The following is a 13746-nucleotide window of genomic DNA, read 5'->3' as shown; positions in this document are numbered from 1 at the left end:
ACCATAATCAACGCAGACTCGTTACTGAGTGAGGCGGAACAGTGGTTAACACACTGGACTCGAATTTGGGAGGACGGCGCTTCAAACCCGCGTGTGGCCATCCTGATTTAGATTTTCCGTAATTTCCGTAAACCGCGGCCAGGTAAAAGCCAGAATGGGTCCTTGGAAAGAGTACGACCGATTTCCTTTCCTCTCCTTCCCTAATCCGATGGGACCGATAACCTCGCATTTTGTCTCTCCCCCCCAAACCAACCAACAAACCAGCAGAATCGTTTCGGATCGTCAAATGAATAATTTGATTATTAACTACTTTGATTACTGTTATATATTATTTGGCACTTTTCTTTAACCAAGTACTCCTCGCATCTCTTACCTGAGCTCCAAATTCGTATTGTTTATTGCTGGGGTAGATTTAATTCTATTATCTGAATTATTAACATCAGACTGATTTGTCTTTTTAATAATGGTGATAATTAAGCGTACGCATTAGAATATACTACGAAATTGTCCCGATATAGTCTTTATGGCTCATGCATGGAACATAATTTATTTTATTATATTGTTTCTTTCGAATGGTTTCATTTGATTAGTTGTTAATAGGCGGTACTGCATTTTTCTCCAGAAAATTAACGTTCCTGTTTGTCAATAATTATTGCAGGAGGAAAGTAGAATCTAACTGAAGTCTTATAACAATGATTTAATAACCAAAGCTCGAACTGTTGTTTACTTACAGCATTAATAAACAATCGTCTATAATATACTGGAACGCTGTGCATCAGACGTCACGATGTTTCGACTTGTGGATAGTCATATGTTAGTGACGACTGGAAGGGCTTCCGCATCCGTAACTGTGATAATATGTAAAATGGACGGCACTGTGAGAGGAAAGCTGACAGTTTCTAATATTCACAAAATGTGAAGATAGAAGTAAGCATAATAATTATTTGTAATATGAGTTGATGTTTCGTATGTAGCAGTTTATTTGTCTGTATCGTGTAAAATCGATTAACTTACTAGAAAGTATCAATGTTTATGATTCGTAGCTTCTGTTTACATTTGATGTTTCTCAGTTTCAGTGAAGATAACAGGTAGTTGTAACCATGGGACTGAGCTACCCGCTAAACAACCTGAAAGGGTTCGCATCTAGTCGACCGCCGTTAGTGGTTTTCACGTTGTGTGTGACAGCATTTGCATTGACCACTCTTTCGTTAGCATACTTCATCAAGAACTCTGATTCTGTACCAAACCCTGATGCCGCAATAGTAAGTAAATATTTATACATTAAGATTGTTGCTTGTCGGAAGACGTATATTGCTGTGAAACGAACATTTCATAGAGTATGTCTTGGCTACTGGTAGCCCTAGACAGTGGAAGCTATTGATTTACAAGACGTCGATATACTGGCGACGGAAGTAGCACTGAAACAATATGTTCCAGAACCCGATTTGTTGGCGTTAGTGCTCGAAATTTTCCTTAATGTTGTTGTTGCCAAATTTTAATGGGTGGTCGAATCCAGAGAGTGAAAATTTTGTTGTGACATGCTTCTATGTTTTATTGGCCATTTAATAAAATTTTAATTTTTAGAAATATTTTGTCAGTGCTTTGATGATCCATCCAATGTAAGATTTCTCACTAAGGTAATAGAATATCTGGTCGAGTCACTGATATTGTCCTTCAGTTTATTTCTTTCAAAGATTAATAAAGCTTAATCTGGAGTTTGCACCTAAGAAAATAAAGCAGTGATACTTTTAGTACATGTGTGTAAAACTTTTAAATGTGGAATCAATTTGTAATTTAGATTAAAATTTAGTATTTTCATAATAAGTCAATCACTGTCTTTTTAAAATGAATGTTGTTTTTTCCAAAAAACTAAAGCCTTTGTTTATACTTATTTTGCCCGAGATTGCCTTCTTAGCCAGTGCTAGTCTGCTTTTTATATTCCTTCTGCTACAGTCATCATATGTTGCAGAATGTCATAGGTAGCAGAATTCGGTCACTTTGTCTAATTGTGGTCACCAGCTTTGATAACTTCAAAATTGAAAATCTTATTTCTGCTACTCCTCATTACTTGGGTCTTTATTGCCAGTCTGTAGTCTTTACTCGTTGGACTGTTCAGTCCAGTTAATAGTTCTGTAATTCTTTTTACTTTAACTGATGATAGCAATGTCATTAGTGAATCTTATTATTGATATTTCACCCAAATTATAATCCCACTCCTGAATCCTTTTTTTTATTTCTGCCATTGTTTCTTTGATACATAGATTGAATACTAGTAGATCAACAGATTCTTCGAAAAGTCTTGATTTTTCTTAAGTCTTGGTTCCATTATCAAATGCATCATCAGAACTACATCTCGGGTGCCTTTACCTTTACTGAAGTCAAACTGTTCATAATCTAACAACTCCTCAATTTCAGTCGATCCAGTCTTCTATATATTTTTCTTGTCAACAACTTGGATGTAGCCTATGAGATATTAAGCTGACTGTGCAGTAGTTGTGCCACTTATCTGTCCTTGCTATCTTTGAGGATATTCTGAATGATACTTTCCTGGAAATGGGATGGTATGACAATAGTCAAATATACTTGTGTACAACAATGGTAGTCATCCTGGTCCGTACTGCTCACTAATTGGTGTTCTAGCTTTTATGGTGTGCACTAATTTCACTGAAGGTTGTTTTGCATTTTCAGTGTGCTAAAAGTCATTCCAACAACAATTTCTTTTTAGATTTCTTCACATTTTGCCTGAAACCATTTTGCATTGGCTTTACTACACTTCCTATTTACATATTTCATTACAAAGTGACTTATATTGATGTACTTTTCCTGAAATTTATTTCACTTTTTTGTAGATCAATGGAAATATTTCTTTTGTTAGAAAAGGTTTTTCTGCAGGTGTTTCCCTTGTACTTACGTTTATCTGTCCATCATATGTGATTGCAATTTTTATAGCTAGCCATTCGTCTTCAATTGAATTAGCTACTGTAGTATTCATTATCATAAAATCTACAGCCATAGAGAATATTAAACACATCTTATCATTTCTCAGTATTTTGGTATTCCACTCTTTTTCCCATCTGAATCTTCTGGATGACTCTTCTGAGCTTAAACCTGCTGTTCATAATTACTAAATTGTGATCCAGGTCTGTATCTGCTTGTGGATGTGCCTTACAATCCAGCATCCGATTTTGGAATCTCTGTCTGACACTGGTATAATCCAGCTGCAATCTTCTCATGTGTCTGGGACTTCAAAGTATACCTCCTCTTACTGTGATTTTTGAACAGTGTCTTTGTTATGGCTAACAAATATTTCGCAGAACTCAGTCTCTCTCCTCTCTCTCATTCCTACTACCAAGCCCATAATCTCCCATACCTCCAGTTCCTTGACTTGCTGCTGCACTCCAATCCCCCATGATATTAAACTGTCATCTCTCTTTCCCCACTTAATTTCACATTTAGTATCCTCATATGCTTTTCTCTCTTCACTTTCTGCTTGTGATGCTGACATGTCTACCAGATTTATTACTGTTTGCATTGGTTTGCTGTCAGTTTTGAATGGAACAACCCTATCACTGAACTATTCACAGTAACTCACTCTCTGCCCTACCTTCATATTCATAATGAATTCTGCTCCGAGTATACTATTTTCTTCTGCTGTTTATACTACTCATATTCATCTGAGCATCCATTTTTCTTTTCAGATTTCCTAGTTTCCATGCTACAATGAGGAGTCTGATGTTCCACACTCCTAGAATGTTACATTTTTGTCTTTTAAACTATGGAAAGTCCAGCATGGAATAACAATATTATTATGAATAGATTGCGACTCACCATATAGAGAAGGTGTTGACTTACAGACAGATACAACAAAAAGACTGTTACATATTTTAGCTGTTGCCCAAAGGGCCATCTTCTGATGTAGTGTGCACCACCACCCCCTCTACCACTCCCCTCCCTCTGCCCCCCCCCCCCCCCCCCACACACACACACACAAATAAGACCACTGTCCCTGGCTGCTGTGGCCAGATAAAGTCATTATGTGTGTTTGACTTATGCTAGTGTGAATGTGTATATTTTTTCTACTTCATGAGATGGACTTTTGGGTGAAAGCTAAAATGTATAGCAGTTGGTGTCTGTCTGCGACTCAAAATCTCCTCTGTGTAGTGAGTAGCAATCTATCGTTATCATAATATTTTTGTTATTATTCAGTCAGCGTGTTGTGGTGATCTCCCACTGGGCAATCCGTCCCTCCTGGAGACCTGGATGGAGGACTAGGCAGGAATGTTCTGCCAATGGAGATACTATCATGACACTTTTTCAGTTACAGGCCACATGCCATACACATAGTGTTGCTGCAGTTTCCATTGGCTTGTGCGTCCTTATGCCATTGATCATTACTGATGAGTCCACCTTGCTGAATGTCTTCAGCTGCTATTGCTGATGGATTTTATTCAGAATTTAAACAGTGGTTGGATTCAAACGTGAGACCCAGAATGTTTTGATTTCTAGTCAGACGTTACTGCCAGACCACTACCCATTAGCAGTGCTATTATATAATTGCAAATGACTCACCAGTATTTATGAGGGGTGTTTGAAAAGTCTGTGCAAAAATAAAAACTACTTAAATGTTTGGGGTAAACCCTTTCTATTTTTCGACAGTCTCCTCTTAGACTTATTCACTTCATCCAATGCTGTGCTAATTTGTTGATCCTTTCTGAATAATAGGAATTGTCCAAGTCTGTAAAATAGCTATTAGTTGCTGCAAACACCTTGTTTGAATAAAATCTTTGTCCCGCCAGCCATTTTTTCAAATTTGGGAACAAATAGTAGTCTGAGGGAGTCAAGTGTGGAGAATAGGGAGGATGTGAATTGAGTTGGAATCCTATTTCCATTAATTATGCGACCACAACTGCTAAGGTGTATGCTGGTGCATTGTCATGATGCAAAAGGACTTTTTGCAGTCCTATCACTGGTGTTTTTCTTGCAGTTCGATTTTCAAACAGTCCAATAACAATGAATAATACGCACCTGTTATAGTTTTAATCTTTTCCAGATAGACGATGAGGATTATCCCTTGCGAAGCCCAAAAAACAGTTGCCATAATCTTTCCGGCCAAAGGAATGGTCTCCTGCCTTCTTTGGTGCACATTACCCCTTGATAATCCATTGGTTAGATTGTTGTTTGGTCTCACGAGTATAGTAATGTATCCATGTTTCATCCGTAGTGACAAAATGACGCTTAAAGTCCTGCGGATTCTTTCTGAACAGCTGCAAACCATCCTTGCAACACTTCACATGATTCCATTTTTGGTCAAGTGTGAGCAGTCTCGGAACCCATCTTGCAGATATCTTTTTCGTGTCCAAATATTTTATGCAAAATATTATGTACCCGTTCATTCGAGATGCCCACAGCACTAGCAGTCTCTAGCACGTTAACTCTGTCATCCATCACCGTGTCATGGATTTTATCAATGATTTCTGGAGTCGTAACCTCCACAGGACGTCCAGAACATTCAGCATCAGTTGTGCCCATATGGCCACTCCAAAAAATTTTAAACCACTTATAAACTGTTCTAATTGAAGATGCAGAGTCACTGTAATGTTTGTCAAGCTTCTCTTAAGTCTCCTGAGGCATATTGCCTTTCATAAAGTAATGTTTAATCACCACACGAAATTCTTTTTCATCCATTTTTTGACAATCCCTCGACTTCCTTGATTCACACGAATGCCAAACACAAAGAAATAGAACAATATGGCTGAAACTTGGTGTGTGTTCTTTCCAAAGATGCTAACTAACTAAACATGACATTGATACGTGCCGGTGGTGCCGTGTCTCGGACTTTTCAAACACCCCCCATACTTTGTAATGCCAGTAAATCCAGATTACAGTAGCCAAAAATTATTTTTGGAACTAATAGCTTTTTCTAACTGAGAATAGACATGCGGTTTGTGGAAGGATTAAAATGAGTGAAACTTTTCCATGTCTGTGTACACTGAGCTGCAGTGTGAAAATTTTATTCTGGATAAAAATGAGAAGAAGAATGCTGAAGATTAGATGGGTAGATCACATAACTAATGAGGAAGTATTGAATAGGATTGGGGAGAAGAGAAGTCTGTGGCACAACTTGACCAGAAGAAGGGACCGGTTGGTAGGACATGATCTGAGGCATCAAGGGATCACCAATTTAATATTGGAGGGCAGCGTGGAGGGTAAAAATCGTAGAGGGAGACCAAGAGATGAATACACTATGCAGATTCAGAAGGATGTAGGTTGCAGTAGGTACTGGGAAATGAAGAAGCTTGCACAGGATAGAGTAGCATGGAGAGCTGCATCAAACCAGTCTCAGGACTGAAGACCACAACAACAACAACAACAAAAATGAGTGTAGTGTTTCTCAGTCCCAAAGTTGAGAAGGCAAGTTTTGCACACTATGTGGTCAAAAATAGTATGATGGTAAGCACTGTGACAGATTTGGAAAATGATAGGACAAAGTGAGAATTGAACATGGAGTAAGTGGAAGTGAAATGAGAAGTAACATAAAAGTGCAATTGAGGATTAGGGGTAACAGAAAAGGAGATAGGAGGAAAACGTGAATGTTTCTGAGGGCGAACATTTGAAGTTAAAAAAGTAAGCTTTAATAGAGTATAATGTTCAGTAAATAGTGATATTACCAAAAGATGCCAGATCGTGAGGATGTGTTGGAGAACAAGTTCCCATCTCTGGACCAAGCAGTATAGCATAGTGGTTAGCAGACTGCACTCACATTAGGGAGGATAACCGTTTAAATCCATGTCCAGCCATCCTGATATAGGTTTTCCACAATTTCCTTAAATCACTTCAGGCAAATGCTGGGATGGTTGCTTGGACAGGGCATGGCCAACTTCCTTCCGCGCCTTTCCCTAATCTGATGTGGCCAATGACCACGCTGTTTGATCCCTTATCCCAAATCAAGCAATCCTATCTTTGGAGATCAGTGAAACTAGTGCTGGCTTAGAGGGGAGGCACACAACAAGCAGTTATATACTTCAAGTCATGCTGCAGAGCATGTTCAGCAGCTGGGTATTGGATGTCCCCAAGGCAGACAGTTCTTCTGTATTCTTTCATGCACATAGCCATTTTAATGATAGTTATCACTATATAAAACAGAGTGGGCACATGTTTATTTATAAATGACACTACCTTTGATGTTTTGCACTAATTCTTGTATTAGTGTTAACTGTATTGTGTGCACATGAGATCAGTGATGAAACAGTCAGTACAAAACCTGGATATTGCTCGTTTTGTACAGACCAGTCTCTCTTCTGAATATGTATGTTCAGATTTGATAGTACTTTAATACTTTACAGGATTGGCCAACATTCCTGAGGCACTTGAGCAGCTTGGATCTCTGCGTATTGCCGGATGAGACCACCTCAGTGACACACGTCGCAGCAAACAGTAGTGGGAGCCCTTCTACGACAACTGCAATCTATGACGAGCAGTTGTCTGACAGCTATGGAAATGTCTCTATTGCGGTGACTGCATCTCTGAGCCTTAGGGAACAGCTGCCACAAAATGTGACATTCCTTTCTGGATCCCTGCCACTTAGTGGTAAGTCAGTGATCTCTTTAGTCTGGATGTGTTGGACTGTATAACATGCTAATTAATGCTACTGACATTTATCATTAATCTTGTCAGCTCTGTGACATTGACAATTCTTAATATTCTCTATATGATGGATTTAAAAATATTTTCTTTAGAACTAGTCGTGGCCCTTCAGTTCTGATTCAGGCAGAAGGCTTGAACCAGGAACTGTGAAAGATCTGTGATGAACTAGACTGAAGCTTTGTGCATTTAACTTCATACGGTTGAGAACTGCATGGCCTACCTAAATGTGCTGACCGTGCACTACACATCAAAGGCTGCAACATAAGTAGCTGACTGTATATGGTGTGTGTACAAGTTTCTTCCCATTCCAAACAGTAACAGTAGGAAATCGGGAATATTAGTGTAAGATCCAAAGAAATGCACCTCAGAAATGAAATCACAAATGCCCTGACCAACTACTACCATCTGAAACAGTATCTCAACACTTCAGAAAGGCAATGCAGCTCATGTAATAGTACAAAGAAATCCTTTTCTAATGAATCTCTGGGAATCAAAATATTTTTTCTTAAACAGGGGTTTTCCTTCAGTGATCTAGAGACTTGTATCTGATTGTAAAATTATTTGTGTTGAGATAAATCATTGGGTGATTATATGTATAGAAACAGTAACTCAGTACATTTTTTCACAAATGATCATTCTGTTAACCCACATGGCACATGTCCAGTCTGTAGTCAAATTTGGTGCACACTCAACCGAAAAGTGTCCGTGTCTGTGCCAAATGCAACTGCCACAATTAGTGCCATTACAAAGACATCCTGTTTCCTTAAAATTCTGTGCATACTCATAAATGGATTACCTGGTAGGTGGATCCTCATTGAATGTACACAATCCAACAAACTGCAGTGCAGATTCTCTTGCAGAACTCAGTGATGCGAAATGCTTCCTTTGTTAGTCTGGTAGCCATGCTGCTGGAGATAACCATACCAAAAACCTCCTCAAGTTGCTCTAACTCCTTATTAATCATGGTGTTTTACTGTTATTCCAATTGTTTACAGTTTCTATGTCCACAGCCTCAATCTCTCCACTTATTCTAAAGTGAAAGATTATTATGTTTCTTAAAATGATATTACCACCTATTCGATGAACTGAAATCTTCAACACTGATCTTCAGGACGATTTCCTGAACCTTCTCTTGTAGCATGTTTTCACTTAACGGAAATGCTGCTACTTCTCATTCCATGAAAACATTTTAAAAGAATAGGTTCCACATCAGTAAAAGTTGACATGTGTTCATTCTTTCTCTTGCATCCAAAACCAGTAGTGACAGTTACCACTCCCTTGTTTTTGCGAAAGGCACCCCGTACATACTGTACCAAATAGTACTACTACTTAAGTTCGGAAAGTTTTATGCTGTAATTGTCCTTAGCATCACGGATGATCATCAGAGTCTGCTGAATTGTAAGCTTTCTGCGTTTGCAGGCCGTAACTCCACAAAAGTAAAACTGATAAATTCAACAATAACAAAGACAACTCTTCATGGCTCACGATTCATTACTCTGTGACTGTGATGTCAGATCACATGACCAGAGTTGTACAGCAGGCAGAACGGAAATCTCTTTCAGATTTGTTTGATGCTTTTTCTGTATCACTACAATGGAATTCAATCTAGATACCTGTCAACCGAAAGAATCGATTACCGTACACTGCCATCACTTGACACAAAGTGTATCTTTGTGAAACTGAAAGAAATCAGAAACTCTCTTGCACACATTGGGAATTGCATGAGAAGTGATTTTAATTTGCAGAATACTTCGTGTTCATTCCTTAAAAGTGAATTTTTTCCTAAAGCGGAGTTTTTTTAAAAGTGTGGAGCAATAACATTGATTTTATTTTTAACAGAGAGAGTTAAATTGGTTCGTTAATTTGGATTTTGCTGTGGACACAGAAAGCTGGCTAAAACTCAAAATTGACAGCAGTAAGATGTTTGATGTAAATCTAAATGTATATTGGAATGACAGACTGATGGGAAATACATGTGATATATTTGTTGGAGCATACAAGAACTTCAGTTCCACAGATACAGGTAATGGCAAACATATGGAAAGACCAGAAACACAACACATTAGTACACATCATTCGCTTTAGAAAAACCATTGGCATTTGAAACAACTTCCAGTCATTTTGGAGAGGATAAATGCTGAGAGTGTATGGTTTTTAAGGGAATCTTATACCTTTTGTCCAGCAAAATACTGTTAAGGTCGGGTAGCGATGATGAAGGTAGATAGCGATCTCGCACTTTTCTCTCCAAAGTAGAAAACGAAGGCTCGGTAACATTGCGATCTGGGGACTTTATTGGCCAGAGGAGATGTGAAATTTCATTGTCACACATCACAATCCAGTCCTGTTCCTTCAGAGCCATGAGAACAGGGCCCTGCCATCCTGGAAAGCAGGATCACCTTTGGAGAACGAACACTGTACCACGGGATGGATCTGATCAGTCAAAATGGTCACATAATCCTTGGCAGTAATACAGCATGCAGAATACCCGTGGGGACTGTGGAATCGCATAATATTGCTATACAAACCATCACTGAATCACGCCATGTTTCGCTCTCAAAATGTAAACTTGGCCAGAGGTTGGAAACATTCTGACATTCTGAAACAAGTCTCATGTGGCCAAATGACTCTCTTCCATTGTTCTGTAATCCAGGTTTTATGGCTCCAGCACCCTGGTTTTCCTGTTACGGACATTGGTATCATACTTTGGGAATTCCAGCTCGCCCTGCAATTCTCGGGCTATGAAGGTCCGTTCGTGTGATTTTGGGAGTGACAGGGTATGCGAGTGCAACATTCAGTTCTCTGCAGGTATTATATAATTTATTGTCACAATCAACGACTGTCGGTCACGATCACTCGACACATATTTATATCTACATTGTAACTTAGTGGATGATGATTTTTCCATTTTTCCCTCTAAGTGGTATGAATCTTCAATTAGTAGCTCTTGAAACATGAAACACACTTCAGCTACCTCGGTTACAGAAGCACCCTCCATACAAGCACCTACAATTTGCCAAAACTCAAATTCACTTGCAAAGACATCACACAGTTGCCATTCGTGGCCAAATACAACAGTGCAATCTGCAGGCTCGACTAGCGTCTGCATTTATACTCCAGCACGCATTTCTTGTGGTGTTTCCATACTTTAATTTTGGCCCTGCAGAAATTGAAGCTACATCAGGATTTTTCGGCCAAGACTTCATATCAAGCAGGTATGATTTGTAGTTGGATCTTTCTATCGACCACAAGGATCGACCCATATGTAGCCAAAAACATAACCACAAGCGTTTCCTTGCTCCCCCCCCCCCCCCCCCCTTGCCTTTTTGATAGGGACAAGCAAAAGTAGTTTAATATTTTGGCCATTTCAGTGTCGTATTTGCCCAATTTGGGATTACACAGTGTACTCCCAATTATTTGTGTGCAGGTTATACTGTTTCTAGATTATTCACAAATCTAGAAAAAATACTATCAAACAGTAATCAATACCCTCCCCTTCCTCCTGCCATTTCCTCCAGTATCATTTCCATTGTTTAAACAACTGCCACATGACAACACAATAATGTGTTCATTGTGGCACTCACCTGAAGATGGCCAGAAGACTCTGCGCTGAAATATTGTGGCAGGAAGTTACTGATATCCGGCAGTTCTCCCGTGTTTTTATGGATCAATCAGTACACTGGGAAAGCTTTAAACGTCACAATGTGTTCATTGTTTCAGTAAAATCTTCTTGGTTTACAGATCACATCATTTTGAAAGGGAAAAAACCACTCAAGTTTGATAGCTCTCTCTGCCATCGCCATTGAGAGCTAAAGTCACTGATTGTAAACCAAGAAGATTTTACTGAAGCAATAGGCATGGTACTTTGTCATAATAAAGCACACGTTTAAACACGGGAAGTGACATTTACGGTCACACGGGTGAGAGGGGTAGTTGTTTATTACAGTTTGATAGTAATTTTTAGATTCCTGTGTAATCTTATTACAAATAATTGGGCAAAAATAATGCATATATTGGCTAAACTATTAAATTACTTTAGCCTGTCCCTAACAACAAGGTAAAATTCAAGGAAACTCTTGTGGTGCTGTAAACAGAGAAGATTTTCCTGCCACGAAATATTCCATAGTTATCAGCCAGCCTGTTTTGTGTAAATCAAAAACAGACTCGATTTTCTTATGTTAATCGTCATGTAATAGTCACCAAAGAAATTTAAAACAAATGTGTAAGATGACAGAGAAATGACAAGATTATGGTATTGGGATGCAGACTATTCGTGAGATTAAAAAGAATAAGCAGAAAATAGTGAATTTTGCCAGGAAATGCAAATCTCGTTCTGGACCATCTGCACAAAAAAGCATCTAAAAATATACATTTAATGAAATAAATTCTGATCTTTTGCAGTGACTTAGCCAAAAATAAGCAGAACGTGTCAATTTAGGTGTGATGTGTTCCGAAAAAGCTAAATTTTTTCATGATGATGTAGGTTTATATGGTGACTTTAATGCGTCATCTGGATAGCTAACCAGATTCAAACAATGTCACATGATTCACAGAATTACTGTGTGAGGAAAGTAGCTTAGTTCAAATGTTGGGGCAGCTGGTTCCTTCTGCGTTAGTAAGTTCCCCAGTCATACGGTAATCATCAGATCATCTAACAATTGATTGAGAAAATTACAATTCTGTTAGTGGTGGGAGTTCTAAGGCGTCCTGTGAAACGCTGCTAAATGCTTTCTCTGAAAACTACCTACAACAGATAGGGATGCCACTCGTGACAGAAATGTGTTGGCTCAAATGGCAATAAACACACCTGACCTCTTGGGGGTTTTCCACATCAAAACTGGTATCAAGGACAATGATGTGGCAACAATGATTACCAAAGTACAAAGGATAACTAAAACGAGTAAAAAGATGTACACTGAAGAGCCAAAGAAACTGGTACACCTGCCTAATATTGCGTAGGGCCCACATGAGCACGCAGAAGTGCCACAACATGATGTGGCATGGACCCATCTAATGTCTGAAGTAATACTGGAGGAAACTGAAACTACGAAACCTGTGATCCCGTGGGGCTCTCCATAAATCCATAAAAGTATGATGGGGTGGAGAGCTCTTTTGAACAGCACGCTGCAAGGTATCCCAACAGATATGCTCAATAATGTTCATGTCTGGGGAGTTTGGTGGCCAGCAGCTGTGTTTACATTCAAAAGTGTTTCTGGAGCCACCCTATAGCAATTCTGAACCGGTGGGTTGTCGCATTGTTCAGCTGAAATTGCACAAGTCCATTGGAATACACAATGGATGTGAATAGATGCAGGTGATCAGACGGGATGCTTACATACATGTTACATGTTAGTCGTATCTAGGCAGATCACGGTCCATTAGCACTCCAACTGCACATGCCTCGCACCATTACAGAGCCTCCACCAGCTCTGCCCACATGCAGGGTCCATGGATTCATGAGGGTGTCTCCAAACTAGTACACATCAATCTGCTTGATACAATTTGAAATGAGACAGGCAACATGTTTCCAGTCATCAACAGTCCAATGTGAGTGTTGACAGGCCCAGATGAGGTGTAAAGCTTTGTGTCATGCAGTCATCAAGGGGAACACAAGTGAGTGTTTTGGTCCGAAAACCCATATCGATGACGTTTTGTTGATTGGTTCAGCATTGAAATCTGCAGCAATTTAAAGAAGGGTTGCACTTACGTCACATCAAACGATTCTCTTCAGTCATCATTGGTCACCTTCTAGCAGAATCTTTTTCCAGCCACAGCAGTGTTTAAGGATTTTATGTTTTACCAGATTCCTGATAGTACCAGCATATACGTGGAATGGTCATTCAGGAAAATCCCCACTTCATCACTAAAAATCACTTCCAAACTCATGTAAATCTTGATAACCTGCCATTGTAGCAGCAGTAACCAGTCTTAACAATTACGCCAGACACTTTGTTGTCGTATATAGGCATTGCCGACCACAGTGTCATATTGTCTGTTTACATCTCTCTGTATTTGAATATGCATGTCTTTACCAGTTTCTCTGACACTTCAGTGTCTATATTCCATAAACAAGATAAAAAAAAAGAGTAATGTCATATCTAAGCG

At 39.1% G+C, this 13746-nt stretch overlaps 1 protein-coding gene across 1 annotated transcript in view; it reads left to right on the top strand.

Moving 5' to 3' along the window:
• Positions 1-545: 545 nt before the first annotated feature.
• The window catches only part of LOC126285421 (transmembrane protein 248-like), a 50472-nt gene continuing 37271 nt past the window's right edge, over positions 546-13746 (top strand). Inside the window, exons 1-3 of the mRNA XM_049984789.1 lie at positions 546-927; positions 1071-1262; positions 7344-7587. Of these exons, the coding sequence (XP_049840746.1) occupies positions 1101-1262; positions 7344-7587 (406 nt within the window). The 5' untranslated portion in view covers positions 546-927; positions 1071-1100. The remainder of the gene's footprint in view (positions 928-1070; positions 1263-7343; positions 7588-13746) is intronic.

This window comes from Schistocerca gregaria, chromosome 8 (genome assembly GCF_023897955.1).
Source record: "Schistocerca gregaria isolate iqSchGreg1 chromosome 8, iqSchGreg1.2, whole genome shotgun sequence".
In the NCBI taxonomy this organism is placed as follows: Eukaryota; Metazoa; Arthropoda; class Insecta; order Orthoptera; family Acrididae; genus Schistocerca; species Schistocerca gregaria.
Note: the sequence above shows the minus strand (reverse complement) of the source record. Positions and strands in the feature narration are given on the sequence as shown.